The 17,085-nt window shown below is 46.3% G+C and overlaps 1 protein-coding gene and 1 pseudogene across 1 annotated transcript; one reads left to right on the forward strand and one right to left on the reverse strand.

Moving 5' to 3' along the window:
- The first annotated feature begins 4,320 nt into the window (after window positions 1-4,320).
- LOC147980466 (L-type lectin-domain containing receptor kinase IX.1 pseudogene) lies at window positions 4,321-6,640 on the forward strand (annotated as a pseudogene).
- A 231-nt stretch (window positions 6,641-6,871) lies between these two features.
- On the reverse strand, window positions 6,872-16,565 carry LOC147980467 (helicase-like transcription factor CHR28). Its single transcript, XM_087547679.1, has 14 exons — window positions 16,217-16,565; window positions 14,690-14,750; window positions 14,507-14,599; window positions 14,284-14,412; window positions 13,993-14,199; window positions 12,970-13,910; window positions 12,131-12,202; window positions 11,961-12,038; window positions 11,006-11,885; window positions 10,203-10,333; window positions 9,498-9,713; window positions 8,553-9,104; window positions 8,261-8,470; window positions 6,872-7,273 (listed from the first exon to the last, which is right to left on the reverse strand). Exons 1-14 carry the CDS (start codon window positions 16,358-16,360, stop codon window positions 7,169-7,171), a joined length of 3,819 nt encoding a protein of 1,272 aa, XP_087403805.1. The 5' UTR covers window positions 16,361-16,565; the 3' UTR covers window positions 6,872-7,168.
- Window positions 16,566-17,085: the final 520 nt, after the last annotated feature.

Raw genomic sequence — 17,085 nt, forward strand, 5'->3', positions numbered from 1 at the left:
CAAAGTAGTATGGAAGTAATAGTAACGGTGGCAAAAGTAACAGTAGCAGTTTTTTAGCAATTGTAACAGTGGCAACGGAAAAGTAACTTAGCAAAGATCAACATGAAACGAGCTTGTAGGCAATGGATCAATGATGGACAATTATGTCGGGTGGCATTCATCATGCAACAGTTATAACATAGGGTGACATAGAACTAGCTCCAATTCATCAATATAATGTAGGCATGTATTCCGAATATAGTCATACGTGCTTATGGAAAAGAACTTGCATGACATCTTTTGTCCTACCCTCCCGTGTGTTGGGGAACGTAGTAATTTCAAAAAAATTCCTACGCACACGCAAGATCATGGTGATGCATAGCAACGAGAGGGGAGAGTGTTGTCTACGTACCCTCGTAGACCGGCAACGAAAGCGCTAACACAATGTAGTGGAAGTAGTCGTACGTCTTCCCGATCGGACCGATCCAAATACCGAACGTACGGCACCTCCGAGTTCTGCACACGTTCAACTCGGTGACGTCCCTCGAGCTCCGATCCAGCAAAGTGTTGAGGGAGAGTTTCATCAGCACGACGGCGTGATGACGGTGATGATGTTCTACCGACGCAGGGCTTCACCTAAGCACCGCTACGATATGACCGAGGTGGAATATGGTGGAAGGGGGCACTGCACACGGCTAAGGAACGATCACGAAGATCAACTTGTGTGTCATGGGGTGCCCCCTTGCCCCCGTATATAAAGGAGGGAGAGGGGGAGGTGCGGCCGGCCAAGGGGTGCGCCTAGAGGAGTCCTACTCCCACCGGGAGTAGGACTCCCCCCTCTTGCCTTGTTGGAAAAGGAAGGGGGAAGGGAGAAAGAGGAAAGGGGGGCGCCCCCCCCCTTCCTTGTCCTATTCGGACTAGGGGGGAGGGGGCGCGCGGCCTGCCCTGGCCGGCCCTCCTCTTCTCCCTTAGGGCCCATGTAGGCCCAATAACCCCCGGGGGGGTCCCGGTAACCTCCCGGTACTCCGGTAAAATCCCGATTTCACCCGGAACATTTCCGATATCCAAATATAGGCTTCCAATATATCAATCTTTATGTCTCGACCATTCTGAGACTCCTCGTCATGTCCGTGATCACATCCGGGACACCGAACAACCTTCGGTACATCAAAACACAAAAACCCTAATTACGATCGTCACCGAACTTTAAGCGTGCGGACCCTACGGGTTCAAGAACTATGTAGACATGACTGAGACATGTCTCCGGTCAATAACCAATAGCGGAACCTGGATGCTCATATTGGCTCCTACATATTCTACGAAGATCTTTATCGGTCAGACTGCATAACAATATACGTTGTTCCCTTTGTCATCGGTATGTTACTTGCCCGAGATTCGATCGTCGGTATCTCAATACCTAGTTCAATCTCGTTACCGGCAAGTCTCTTTACTCGTTCTGTAATACATCATCCCGCAACTAACTTATTAGTTACAATGCTTGCAAGGCTTGAGTGATGTGCATTACCGAGAGGGCCTAGAGATACCTCTCCGACAATCAGAGTGACAAATCCTAATCTTGAAATACGCCAACCCAACAAATACCTTCGGAGACACCTGTAGAGCACCTTTATAATCACCCAGTTACGTTGTGACGTTTGGTAGCACACAAAGTGTTCCTCCGGTAAACGGGAGTTGCATAATCTCATAGTCATAGGAACATATATAAGTTATGAAGAAAGCAATAGCAACAAACTAAACGATCAAGTGCTAAGCTAATGGAATGGGTCAAGTCAATCACATCATTCTCCTAATGATGTGATCCCGTTTAACCAAATGACAACTCATGTCTATGGTTAGGAAACATAACCATCTTTGATCAACGAGCTAGTCAAGTAGAGGCATACTAGTGACACTCTGTTTGTTTATGTATTCACACATGTATTATGTTTCCGGTTTAATACAATTCTAGCATGAATAATAAACATTTATCATGATACAAGGAAATAAATAATAACTTTATTATTGCCTCTAGGGCATATTTCCTTCACCGTGGCAGCGGGGTCCTATTGGAAACTAAGGGATATTTACGGCCTCCTTTTAATAGAGAACCAGACCAAAGCATTAGCACTTAGTGAATACACAAACTCCTCAAACTACGGTCATCACCGGGAAGTGTCCCGACTATTGTCACTCCGGGGTTGCCGGATCATAACACATAGTGGGTGACTATAACTTGCAAGATAGGATCAAGAACACAAATATATTCATCAAAACATAATAGATTCAGATCTGAAATCATGTCACTCAGGCCCTAGTGACAAGCATTAAGCATAGCAAAGTCATAGCAACATCAATCTTAGAACATAATGGATACTAGGGATCAAACCCTAACAAAACTAACTCGATTACATGGTAAATCTCATCCAACCCATCACCGTCCAGCAAGTCTATGATGGAATTACTCACGCATGGTGGTGAACATCATGGAATTGGTGATGGAGGATGGTTGATGATGATGATAGCGACAATTTCCCCTCTCCGGAACCCAAAACGGACTCTAGACCTGCCCTCCCGAGGAAGAACAGGAGATGGCGGCGGCTCCGTATCGTAAAACGCGATGAATCCTTATCTCTGATATTTTTCTCCCCTAACGTGAATATATGGAGTTGGAGTTGAGGTCGGTGGAGGTCTGTGGGACCCACAAGACAGGAGGACGTTCTCTAGAGGGTGGGGGCGCCCTCCACCCTTGTGGACAGGATGTGGGTCCTCTTCGGTTGATTCTTTCGCCAATATTTTTTATTTATTCCAAAAATAATCTCCGTGAAGTTTCAGGTCATTCCGAGAACTTTCATTTCTGCACGAAAATAACACCATGGCAATTCTGCTGAAAACAGCGTCGGATGGGATTAGTTCCATTCAAATCATGCAAATTAGAGTACAAAACAAGGGCAAAAGAGTTTGGAAAAGTAGATACGATGGAGACGTATCAGCACCCGGTCTCCCCACCCGTTTCCAATGCTGGAGACGCGTGAACGGACGTGACTAAACGGCTCTGACCCGCATTCAAACCGGTTCACGTCCGTCCGTATGTCGGCATTAAACAGGCGTGACGAACGAGAAACCTACTCCGGTGCCCGCATTGACATAGTCCACCGCTTGTCCTGGTCGGCACCTGCTATTTTAGCGGTGCCTCCTTGGCCAGCACGACTAGCACAACACCACCTCCGTCGTGAGCATTTGAGAGATGTGGGAGAGGCTCGCAACGGAGCAGAAGCAGGAGTTGGTCGGCATTGCGGCCGCCTGGTAGGCCCGTCGTGCTAACCGGATAGAGGTTCTCTTGTCGGCGAGCTCGCCGGAGGGCAGCGACGGGGCAAAGACGACAGACTAGGTGTACGAAGACGAGTTGGTGCCACCGCCCCCGCTGGTCCATGCCAGCATCACCTTGGAGGAGGCAAGGGCGCACTTCAACGTCGCAATGGCGAAAGAGCTGCAGGTGTCGCCGGTGTTTGTGTTCTCGCGGGAGGACCAAAGTACAACCTGCGGCTCCTCGACGAGCACCGGCTCATGAAGGGGCAAATCGTCGATGAGCAGGCGAACGACCATGTCGTCACGGCAATGGTTACAGAGGATCAAGACTTCCTGGATGAGCAGCAGGTGATGTACCAGTCTCTGCGCACCGCCCGCGAGATCCGCCACGAGCTATAGCGATCGCGCGTCCTATGGAAGGAGAGGGACGCATGTTCGCAAAGATCGACACAGAGGTGGCCGGAGAGGAGGTCCAGGCAACCGTAGACAGCGCCGGTCGCGTCGCCATCGCGGTTTGTGCCACACGGCCACGACCACGAGATCGGCGTCGTCGACAGGGCGCACTCCGGCGAGGAAGAGTAGCACACGGGACGCCGCCATGGCTTGGGTACCGAGAAGGCCACTCCTATTCTTCCCCTCCTGTTGATGCACCGCCGGCGAGCTTGCCAGACGTAAAGAAGACGAGATGTGTGACACGAACTCCGCCACGATTGGCGATCATTTAGATTAGGTTAAAAGAATATCGCCCGCTTTTGTTTATTTGCAATGTATGAAAAACGCAATGAATTTGATCTGTTTGAATGAAATCATCTAATCTGCAAAATTTGGCCATTTTGTTCAAATTTCTTTGAAATGTATGGACACGGTTGGATAGCCAGTTTTCACATCAATGTCCATGAACTGGTCCGGACCAATACGCAGATAAATACATGGCCGCGTTGGAGAGATAGTGACCATACGTATAATACAAGCCACTAATCCCAGTTCGTATTTTTTACTGGTCTCAAGCAGTAGGATTTTATGCAATCCAGCTCATGCCTTGTTCATTCTAGTCAACCTCGGCCCCACCCTGTCCTCCACCAAGGGCCAAGGCTCACCCTACCCACTCTATGGGGATCTCCGTCGCCGTCCCCTCCCTCCTCCTCCTCCTCCTCCTCCTCTCCGTCGCCCTCCTCCTGCCGCCGGCCGCCGCGCGATTCTCCTTCACCTACAACTTCACCGCCGCCTCGGACTCGGCCCCATCGGGCATCTCCTTCCAGGGCGACGCCTTCTTCAACAAGTTCATCCGCCTCACCCGCGACGAGCGCGTCGGGCCCCTCACCAGCAGCGCCGGCCGGGCCTTCTTCTCCCGCCCCATCCCACTCCTCGACCCCGTCTCCCGCCGCCCCGCCTCGTTCGCCTCCGCCTTCTCCTTCTCCATCTCCGCCCCCGAACCCTCCGCCGCCTCCGGCGACGGCCTCGCCTTCTTCCTCTCCCCGTTCCCCTCAGTCATCCCCAACAGATCCGCTGGCGGCCTTCTCGGGCTCTTCAACTCCTCCGCCCGCAACGGGGGCCGCTCCCTCGTCGCCGTCGAATTCGACACCTACAGGAACGATTGGGACCCCAGCGACGACCACGTCGGCATCGACCTCGGGGGCATCGCCTCCGTGGCCACCGCCGACTGGCCAACCAGCATGAAGGACGGCCGCACGGCGCACGCGCGCGTCGCGTACGACGCGGAGGCCAAGAACCTCACCGTGGCCCTCTCCTACGGCGACGCTCCCCCCACGGACGTCCTTCTGTGGTACGCCGTCGATTTGAGGGAGCACCTGCCCGACGCCGTGGCCGTTGGCTTCTCCGCCGCCACCGGCGAGGCCGCCGAGCTGCACAAGGTCCTGTACTGGGATTTCACCTCCAGCGTCGACAGCAAGGAGCAGACGGTGGTGCTGTGGGTGGTACTGGGATTGTGTGGATTCCTTGTTGTGCTCGTCGGTGCAGGGATTGTTTGGTTCGTGAAGGAATGGAGGAAGACAGGAGAGTGTGTCCCCTACGTCGATATCGACGATGCAATGGGGTACGACGAGCTGACTGACGAGTTCATCGTGCAGAGCGGGCCAAGAAGGTTCCGTTATGCTGAATTGGCGGCGGCAACCAATAATTTCTCCGAGCAGAGGAAGCTCGGGCAGGGCGGGTTCGGTGCTGTTTACCGGGGATTCTTGAAGGAGCTTGGTCAGGAGGTGGCCATCAAGAGGGTCTCCAAGGGGTCGACCCAGGGCCGCAAGGAGTACGCGGCCGAGGTACGCATCATCAGCCAGCTGCGCCACCGGCATTTGGTCCGGCTTGTCGGGTGGTGCCATGAACACCGTGGCGACTTCTTGCTCGTCTATGAGCTCATGCCCAATGGCAGCGTCGACCAGCACCTCTACGGCAAGGGCGTGCACCTCACCTGGCCGACACGGTACGACATTGCACTGGGCCTCGCCTCGGCATTGCTCTACCTTCACGAGGAATGCCTTCAGTGCATTGTGCACCGCGACATCAAGCCGAGCAATGTGATGCTGGATGCGACCTTCAGTGCCAAGCTCGGCGACTTTGGCCTTGCCAAGCTCGTTGAGCATGGCAGCCAGCCCTACACCACCGTCCTGGCTGGCACGCTGGGCTACTTGGCGCCAGAGTGCCTGACGACAGGCAAGTCAAGCCGAGAGTCGGACGTGTACAGCTTCGGCGTCGTGGCACTGGAAATTGCTTGCGGACGACAGCCATCGGAGCCCACGGCGGAGCCGAGCAAGGCAAGGCTGGTGCCGTGGGTGTGGGAGCTGTATGGGAAAAAAGCCCTTCTCCAAGCGGCAGACTGGAGGTTGAAGGGGGAGTTCGATGAGAAGCAGATGGAGCATCTGATGGTGGTTGGACTATGGTGCGCTCATCCTGACTACACGCATAGGCCAAGCATCAGGCAGGCCCTGAATGCCCTGAAGTTTGAGGCGCCATTGCCTGTGCTGGCACCGAAGATGCCGGTGCCGACGTTCTTCCCTTTGCCTGACTTGGCTGCTGTGGTGTCATCAGTTGGAGGTGCGTCCAACACACAGAACCCAGGCGGCGTTACTGAGTGCGAGTCATCAGGGGCTAATGCTGGCAAAGGGTCTTCGGTGAGGGATAGACTTCTGGAGCCGTGAATGTGGTGGATTTTGTGAAGCTGCTTTCACGATGATTTTGTGTGTTTCGTCTTGTGCTGTAACATGGAGGTGTGATTGATTGTACAATTATATCTGTATGAGTTGAGTTTGGTTTGTATAGCATGAAAATATGAATTATATCGGTCAAAAGGACCAAACAAGAAGAAATATCTTGAGGCAGTTTGAGGTATTAGGTTGAGTCATCAGGTGATACAGCTGCTAGATTGCTTATAACTGTGTGAGATGATAGCCGATACGAGCCAACTAGATGTCGCCACAGTTTTTGTGTAGCAGGTCACACGCAACGTCAAACCAACAACGAGACTAGAACACCGCTCAAACTTTCACATGGTTATATAAAACCGCACTGAACAGACAGACGCGTGTAAGCCAAAAAGTAGATTAGAATGTGCTGACGAAAACTTGTACAAATATAAGTTAACTAACAACATTTTGCTTTGTTATATCTTCATAATAGTCAAACGACACCATTGCAGCCAATTGAAAGTTAACCTGAGGGTCGGGTCCCTACTTGCAGTGCCAAATTAATTGGATGGTCTAACAACCACAATGACATCTTTCAACTACAAAATCTCAACACCTGTACAAACTAAAAGCACTAGGCCCCTATAGAAATGCTATTTGTTACCTCCCCTGAGAAACATTTATCTATCACTGCCCCTATTACACCATTCCATGAGCAAAATTGTGTTCCATCTCAGGAGGTGATGCTAAACCATGAACAAATAATTCAAGTCGTCCACTGTCAGTCGAGTCTGACCGCCACCAGATTTATCTTCCCCAAAAGCTGAGGCAACCATCTCCCGCTTTTTCTCCTGAGACAAATTATACATCTTAGTACGCACTGCATGAAACAGTGCATCTAAAAATTCATTGCCAAACAGAATATATCGATAAATAGTACCCTCTCGTCGAGGACCAATGGGAAGGGTTACATCACATAGGATTTAACCGAGTGAGCAGTTGGAACTCAAAGCAAGAAATTAAATATTTCGTATTAAGATAGCCCTTGTGCAGTTTCTCTTTTGTAATTTTTCTCTCTTCTAACAAAATTTTACTGTCAGGGCCTTCCCTACAGTTTCGGTTCAAAAAGATAGCACTGTTTTGTATGGTGATCAAGTTGTACCCTATTCGGTCCAGGTGAATTCTGGTGCCTACCTATTGTTCCGGTTGGTCTCAGGTGATCCCAGGAAAATGAAGCTATATATTTACAACATCACAAGGATGTGAATAATGTTAGGGATATACTTAAAGCTACAAAAATAGACTTTCCAACTTCTTTAGTATCTCTCACTGCTCAAAAGTAGGGGCGGGAGTAGGCAAGAATCCTACACGTCTATACTTTTAAAAACTGGATCACTGATAAAAAAGGTGAAGACACCCTACTTGATGGTTCATAGTCCACGGTGTTGATTTGACCCACCAATTTCTCATTCGACTGAGAACAGTCTCTTAAGAGAAACCGGGACATTGGTACCTACGGCCAGTTTGAGCACAGAGCAAGTATCGATATCCTGGCCAATCTAAGCATCCTACGCGTATATACTTTTAAAAGCTGGACCGATGATCAAAACGGTGAAGACACCCTACTCGAGAATTCATAGTCCAGGGTGTCGGTGGTTTACCGGTTGACCAACCAATTCTCTCATGCGACTGAGACCAGTCTCTTGAAGAGAGAGACATTGGTCCCTACAGCCAGTATGAGCACATAGCTAGTAGCCTAGTATCGATATCCTGGCCAGTCTAAAAGGTGGGTAGGCATACTAAATGAAGTGATCTTACGCTGATGGTTTTAAATTTACCTGGAGTGCCAGAATACGATCTTCAACAGTATCTTTGACAGTTAACCTAGATACTGTGACTGGTCGTGTTTGGCCAATACGATGTGCTCTATCAACAGCTTGGTCCTCAGTGGTAGGATTCCACCAAAGATCGAGCATAAGCACATGGCAGGCAGCCACCATATTTAGACCAAGACTCGCAGCTTTGAGAGACATGATCATAACAGAAACCTGCCAACAGCAGAAATCATCAGAGAACAAATTGTGATACACTCGAGAAAGTTGCATGTAAAAAATATCATTGAACACGAACCTCTGGAACTGTTTTGAAGTCATTCACGGCTTTTTCCCGAGCAGCAACAGACATTGTTCCATCAAGCCTCCGGTAGGTCACATGAGAAGCTTTCAAATGAACCTCTAGCAAATCCAGCATTCTAGTCCATTGAGAGAAAACAATGGCCTTCTCTGTCGTCTTGGTGTCAGCATATTCTGAACTCATCCCATTGGTATTTTCAGAGGCAAGCCCAATTGTTTTTGTGCTATCACTACTTTGGGTGGGGTCAACTTTAGGTAATGAGAGAATGATATCTAGGGCAGCCCTCACTTTAGAAGATGCATAAGATGAATCAATCCCAGTTTGATTTTCAGTATGTACCATCTCTGTACAGGAATCATTAGACTGGAATTCACTTGTTGATTTGCACGAGAATTCAAGGGTGCCTCGAGAAAATAATGAAGTTGCATTAAGTCGGACTCTGCAATTAGAGACTGGACATATGCTGTCATCACCAGTAAGTTGCTCCAATATGCACTGGTTGCAAAAAACATGCCCGCATGTAGTAACGACAGCATCTTCTGGTGCATCCTGCACAATTTAAGTCAGCTAAGATTTAGGTATGAACTGAAGAAGAATATTAGGCATGACAAAGCTGGGGTCAAGAAACTGGAATGAAGCCAAGGGTTTCCTTTCCAGTTTTTGTTTCTTTTATCTAGTTCTGATTTATGCTGACACGATCTTAGGAAATTGCAATACCTTTCAATGTTTCCCTTCTGTGTGTCCAAGAAAGCAAACCCCCCTTTCGAGTATTTAACATTACGAGCCACAATTATTCAAATAAATTACAATAGACCACACCCCGCAGCATGACAATAGCAAAATGAAATATTGTAGAACATGGTGTAGATACAAAGAGTAAACATAGATATTAGGGAGATATTATAACTATAGGTGAGAAAGAGAAGAGGCAAATACACTTACGTTGCAGAGAGCACATATAGCTGAACAAGATTGCAAACAAACCAGCAATTCTTGTTTTCGTTCCATTGGAAGTTTATTCGCACTCTCCAATGAAGAGGTCCAGCTAGACTCATGACCTTTAACTAGATGAGGGTGATCACATGCCTGTCTAAGCCGTAAAAGCATCAGCAGGATATTCACGTAGTTTTGCCTAACAGTACCAGCAGCTGCATAGACCTGCAGATAAATTGTCAGATTAGACCAGGTGAGCAATTGACCATGTAGGTAGGCTCCTTAAGTTTAAGAATGGAACACATAAATAAGGAGCCATAGTCAACTTGGCGTGAAGTGAACATGAAATGAGTGGTCAAACATGCCATCATCTCATAAATGTTCATATGAACTGTTTAGTATCAAGACTGTACAAGTTCTTTTTTGTGTGTTATCCAGACTGTACTAATCCAATCCCATAAGTAAAGTAACATGTTTGCTGTCCAGGTATGTGGAGCAATGTAATCCATATATTCCAAAAGCATAGATAGAAATTAACCAAATATATATGAGTTATGTTTCACAATACAAAGGAATAGCATTCATAATTAAGAATATAATCCTGACTGATTTATTGTGGAGAAATAGCAAGACAATATCAAAAATCAAAATATTGAAAGAATAAATAAAAGAATGCATCAGAAAGTGGGTGGATAATTAACACTGCGAACACACCTTAAATTGTGCTCGCGATTCAGCTTCTAGGGTGTTATAAAATGCACGCTCCTCACTTGTGAAGTTCACAGCCTTGAGAGATATAGTCTTCGGCGGTAGGGAAATGATTGGTTTTCCATCCAACATTGTCGCTACATTACCAAATAAATATAACTTTCAGCACCAATTACAAAGTTTAAAATTATGGGGACCACAAATCAACTACTTTGGAACAGAAAGAATATTACACAGGAATAGCAGGGTGCCAGATCATAAGCACGCAAATGAAATTAAAAGCACAGCAGTAGCGATTACGAACATAAAACGACAGAAATTTCAAATGTGGGAATGTTCTAAACAATAGGAACATATATTTGATCTGTCAATAATATAATGCATGTTCCTTGTATTAAGACCTAGAATACCCATTTTTAGAGTACTAACTGTGGAAATAGCCAATAGAAGTTTCAAATGGTACAAATTATGCTTAACATGCTAATTGATGATTTGATGCCATCCTCTAATGTATCATCCACTAAGATATTTTCATCAATGGTCTGAAGACACCTAGCAACTCCAACTCTTCAACATGTTATTTGGTGAAAGATTAATAAAAAAATATGATGATTAACTAGCAACACTAGCTTCACTATCATAATTTTCATAAATTCTAAGCCAAAGTTAACTCTGATTAAAATGTCAAATGTAAAATGTGGTTTAAGTACAATCAGCAAGCCATCTTGTTGGGAGACAACAAAGTAAGACTTCTTAGATATGCACAGGCTAAGAGATGGAAAACACAAATAGTGAGTTCAGTAACTGACCTTTAGTCCGACGTAGCATTACAGTCTTCAAAACAACTTGCAGCTTCTTGTAACCATTAATTGGGTTCCTGCTGATTGGCATTTTTATCATGGTGCAAAAATGCTTGTATTCACAATACGGTTCATATCGGAGAAATTTAAAATAGCTAAAGAGATCTTCAACAGCATTCTGTATTGGTGTCCCTGACAAGCACCACCTTCTTTTGGCTCGCAAATTCCAGCAAGACCCGGCAACATTGGTTCGGTAATTTTTAATACTTTGTGCTTCATCAAGAATAACCCTGAACCATGCTACTCTTGCAAGAGGTTTCTCTGGTAAGTTACTCTTCTCTGTTGTGGCCTTTTTAGTTTTCTTAGAAGAGGAAGCCTTCCTCTTTTTGCTGCCTGAAACAGGAGCACCATATCTGTCTGCCTTCCCTTTCTCTTCATCATCGCTATCAGGACTTGATTGCTTTGGTACCTCCATACTTACTATAGAATACGTAGTTAGCACAACATCATATTTAGTGAGCTCGTTAGGATCTTTCGTACGGTTGCTACCATGATATATTAGAAAGGACAAATTAGCTTTACTGGTAACTTTGTTCCTCAGTTCTTCCGCCCACTGCCGTAGAACACTTGTCGGGCAAACAACCAGAGTCCCAGCAGCTGGCCTGGCCTTAATCTCTACAATATGATTCTCTGTCTTAACTGTAGTGCTTGTTGTCACTTCAGAGCTACATGTCTGTGACCTCCTTTTCAAACAAAGATCAGTGGGGTCGTCTTCGTCATCGTCAAGAGATACAGCTTCACACAGCTCTGGCTTAATGGCAGTTGACCTTGGTACTGGTGATCTTTCTGTCAATATCAGTGAAATAGTTGATATAGTTTTACCCAAGCCCTGAAAAGCATCAGATGACATCTAAGACACATTCGCACACTTTGCTGAACAGAAGGGAGAAATTAACTAGTATACCTGATCATCTGCTAGAATTCCACCAGAGCAATGTGAACCATTTTTCTCCTTTTGCACCATCCATGACAGAGCAATTTTCTGTAAAAATAAGATGAAATATAGTACTAAATACACAGAAGCTGGTGACACTATTTTTCAGGGAATCACATTACATTGACTGCAAGGTGTACCTGATGCCTCAATAAAGGAACTGATAAAAGCCCATCAGGTGGATTAGCCTCAGACTTTGGCTGGGATATATCCTGGCAAACTTCAAATATGTTAAGCATACTGAAGCAGCACATGAAAACTAGGTGCCAGAAAAAAATACTGAATGATGTTACTTTCTCCGTCATCAGATAAATTCCGTGCTCAATCACTAAGTTTTCACAGCAATAAAGGCAAACCAAGTGTTCTATAGGGTATGGTTATAGGATATCATAGGAAGATGGGAGACACAATCACCAGCAGTTACCAGAACAGAAAGTACTTAGTAAGCTCAAGAACCAGCATATGGGAACTTGCCCAAAAAATTAATAATTACCAACATGAAAGATCAAGTGAATAAACATTATCAGAGAATTTCTAAATGTTGATACTCAACAAACTAAAAGTGTGTATTAAGTATCCCAAGTGTTGCTTACGAAAAACTGCAATTGGGGATTTTGAGTAATCATTCACAATAAGGTCTCATTTAGTTTGGAGGATTTTCACACAAAAAACCTAGAAACAAGGATTCCAGAGGAAAAATCCGTAGGAATACTATTCGTTTCTTTTGTTTTTGGAGAAAACTACATATCCAGTCAAAGCTCATTTTGTGCATAGGACCGAGGCAAGACAATTCCTTAGGATGACAAGTGTCATCCTATCAAATTCCTATAGTACTCCTAATTCCTACATTTTAGTTTCCTCCAAACCAAATGAGCCATGATCATTATTCGGCCAATGATTTTGTGATTCGTGATAGCAGGTATAACCAAGTTAAATAAGTGTGAAAAGGAGGATCCAACAGTACAGAGGGATATATAACCTGCAATGCGAGTCGTAGAGTCGCCCTTTCATCATGCGACTTATATGCCATCCCGCCAAATCGAGGAACAAAAGGATTTGCAGACAAAGATTGCTGAAAGTTATTTAGTTTTCCTTGGATTCCCTGGGGTGGCAATATATGACCAGGAGCACGATGGCTACTAAGGTTAAGTAAATCAGAACCACCATTGACATTTGCACCGAAGCAACTTCTTGATAAATTCCCCCGAGCAAAGGAGTTGCCACTTCTGTGAATATCATATTGTTCATGAAAAGCTGGAGGCATTTGATCTGTCAGGCTCCTATACGGGTGTTGGTGGCTGATAGGAACTAAACTAGAGTTCAGCAACTGTTTTGTTGAGCCTCCTAAGTATTTATCAGCATCCTCTGTAGTAGAGTTTCTGCTTGAGGGTATTGGAGAAGAGTCGGTGCTAGACTCACTCTTGAAACCAATATATTCAGACTGGATCTGCTCACAGGATAATGAATCTGGGGAGGACATGTAGTAACCTGATAAAGATGTATCATCACAATACTGATCCGGAGAGCCTGTCTGCATCGAACTGCTTTCACATATATTCTGTGGGATCTGTTCCATCTCATATGACTGATTGTTATGTGGCAAATCATGCATTGACATTTCACCAGCCATATCAAGAGAACCATACTCTGCTTTGGGACATTCTCCAAACTCCGCCTGCAGATAATCTCCCTGTACAGTTAGGCAACTGCTATTGCCATTGTTCATGCTTCCAGTCGCCTCACCAATGTTCAGCTCAGTGTAAGAAATATCAGGGATAGCAGCATTATGGTCAAAAGAGAATGTGTTCATTGGTATGAATTGATTACCCGCCTGACCAGTGTTATCAAATATTGCCCCTGTATCCTCGCTTTTAACTTCACTCAAACCAGATTGCTCTGGGAACTGATTATGTGGCAAATCTGCAGTAGATATGAAATGAATATGATTTCTTTAAACTCAGATGATGCAAGCTATATATTGCCAAGGAGAAATTTGACATACAAGTATTCGTTGGTGGCCCCATGCCCTCTAAGTGGTTCTCTGCTTTGACCTGTGCTTTGCCAAAGTACTGCTCACCAACATATGAACAATTTGACAGAACTTCGTATGGAGATGCATTTGCTTCTTCAGCAGCATTTATATGGTTTAATGTGTCCCTTGGTAAAGGTTGGTTGTTATGATTGGTAGTTCTGCAGTTTCCAGATAAATCTGCGAAGAAATGATCAAATAAATAGTGCATCATACGGAGTGCGACATAAAGTGTCAGTTTAAAGCAATTTTTCTGTTTCTCACCACTGCCAACCAAACCATAAGGCTTAGCATCGGAGTCATCAAAGGTTCCATCTCCTTGTTCAACCATTGCTTCCATCTGGTATTGCGAAGGGTCTATGTGTGACCAAAAACCTTCATCCTCCAAAAATTCTGCTCATTGATAAAACAATAGCTTAACAATGATTTTATTTGTTGAAGGAAAGCTCTCGTAAAAACATATGATGAACTGAGAAGCTAAGTCTACCTTCATGGTTTTCAAATCCATTTGCATAACCTGTCGTGTCCATTGGCACCTCTAAGGAATCTTGATTGGCCTGCATTTCATCCTCCAAAAATTCTGCTCATTGATAGAACAATAGCTTAACAATGATTTTATTTAAGGAAAGCTCTCGTAAAAACATATGGTAAACTGAAAAGCTCAGTATACCTTCATGGCTTTCAAAACCATTTGCAAAACCTGTCTTGTCCACTGGCGCACCTTGATTGGCCTGCATTTGAATAACATGATATTTAATGACGGGGTATGACATAAGGGACACATTCCAAAAAATATTAATGATACAGCATGCCTAGAAATAGACGCACAATCTTGCAACTGCTGAGCACAGGCATCCATATGATGCTAGAAATAGTAGACGGAACATTTTTACTTGATTTTATGCTCTGGCTTGTTAGGAAAAAGGAACATGCGCTATGATTATTCAACAACAAATTACCGCAATACCGATGGATGAAATCTGAAACCCTAGCATTCAACAGCTTAGTGTCACATTTTCAAACAATCAAGTAGCTCAAGTAACAAGCTGAGCTCTCAAAAGTCACATGTTGATCCAAATCCAATCATATACTGGAGAAACACCTTTCACCATAACAACCAATCACCAATGAATAATTGGATGTTCAATGTATTACACTGCACTGAGTCACTCACAGTAAGAATCCAAGATTCCCACCATCGCCCCGCAGAAAATCAAATCAAACTGATTCATCTAATTTTTATAATAAAATTACAGCCAGCTTAGAATATCTGAGTGTAACTCCTTCGCTCCATAAGCACACCCAAGAAGTGACAACAAATAGCTGAATGCTGACAAAAAGAAAAACTTAACCGTTCTCACACTCTGGAGATCATATAAGCAACTAGAAAGTAGAGGTAGATGCATACATATCTACCCTACACATCGAAACAAGAATTGGGAGCCGATATACCATACCAGAAAAGGGAAAAAACAATGCAACTCCTGCTAACCCCTTATAATCCTCACTTGGCCACATGCCGCGATCATCAACGACCTAACTAGTCAGCACTAGTCCACATATCTCATCATAGACTCGTTGCTACCAACCACCCCAATCGGCTCAGCTGCCATACTACCACAGGCGAGGGCAGTGACCTAACACTCGGCCATTTTTTGGACCCAATGCATCAGGGCCGAAGCCTCTTCAAGTCAACAACCTCCAGTGACAAAGGCAGCACCATATGACCATTGCTCATGTGATTGGGTTCAAATACCAAAAGATGGATGTCATTTCCCAACAACATTTAACAAGCACATATATAGACGGCATAACTTAATTGCATCTCATGCTATAACTGAGCTTTTAGCATCAACAAGCATGTGTGTGCCACTTAGTAGGGAGAAACAAAAAAAATAACTCCACCCAAACTAAAAAGTCGCACCGAATCCCTTGCCAAGGCTTGATCACGCTTGGCTCACACACATCTCACTCGAAAAGGCACGGCGTCTAAGAGACAAGACCCCAGGCATCGCGAATTGCGGATATGTAGGGGGGGGGCATGGCACCCCAAACAGTCGTACGCGTCCGCTCCGACGCAATCCAAAACCCTAGCCCCGGGCGCGGCCAACCCTGCCTACCGAATTGGATCCGGCCGGTCCGAGCGAGATGCGAATTAGAGCAGGGGCGGGGCGGCAAAAGGCACGGACGCACGCACCTCGGGCTGCGGGTCCTCCCCGTCGTCGGCGGGCTCGCTCTCGAGGAAGGCCATGAAGTCGCCGAGGGGCATGGAGAGGTTGTCCTCGGCGCCGCCGCCGAAGCCCCCGTCGTCGAAATCCATCGCCGGTTCCTCCGCCATCATCCGCCGCGGCGCGATTCGATCATGCAATTCGCCGCGGGAGCGGGGCCTTGCTTTTTCTCCGCCGGACGAGCCCGAGGCCCCTTTCTCTCTCGCCCTCGTTTTTAATCGTGGCGGGGGTGGGGGGCGGCTGCGCTGCGGTGCGGTGGGCTGAGGAGATGCCGTCCGCGTCGAAGTGGTGGAAAAGAGGAGCAGGAGGCCAAGGGGAAAATTTCGTTCCGGGTTGGGGGATTTTTAAAAGCGAGCGAGCCCCAGGAAAGGGTCGGCGTCGAGGGTTTGGGAATGGCCGGGTACAGGCCGGACTCGGGTTCGTGGGGGGTGGAGTTATTTCGCGGCATGTGCACCACGCGGTGGGCGGACGAGCCGCGGACCGGACCCCGGTTGGCTGGCTGGCTCTGGGGCCAGGGACTCTGGCTCGGTTTTCGGAGCCGAGGGCCGTCCAGCTTTCGGGGTCGTCGTCGTGGGTCGGGTCACGGGTCCGTGTGCCACACGGAACCGTGCGGCGGGCGGGCGTGGCTTTTTGCAGGACAGCCCCGGGAATACGTGTATATTCGACTCGAGGATTGAAATGAAATGATGGAACCGGGATTGGGTGTCCATATCCATTGTTGCGAAATGGGAGACAGTGGTAACACGTTGTTGTTTAAGAAACACGTGATGATCATAGTAGGATAAAGTCCGCCCTAGTGCTCAATCTTATGATAGTTTAAGTTTGTACCATACGCTAA

The sequence above is a fragment of the Triticum urartu genome, chromosome 3A (genome assembly GCF_056163025.1).
Source record: "Triticum urartu cultivar PI428250 chromosome 3A, HENAU_Tu73, whole genome shotgun sequence".
NCBI lineage: Eukaryota > Viridiplantae > Streptophyta > Magnoliopsida > Poales > Poaceae > Triticum > Triticum urartu.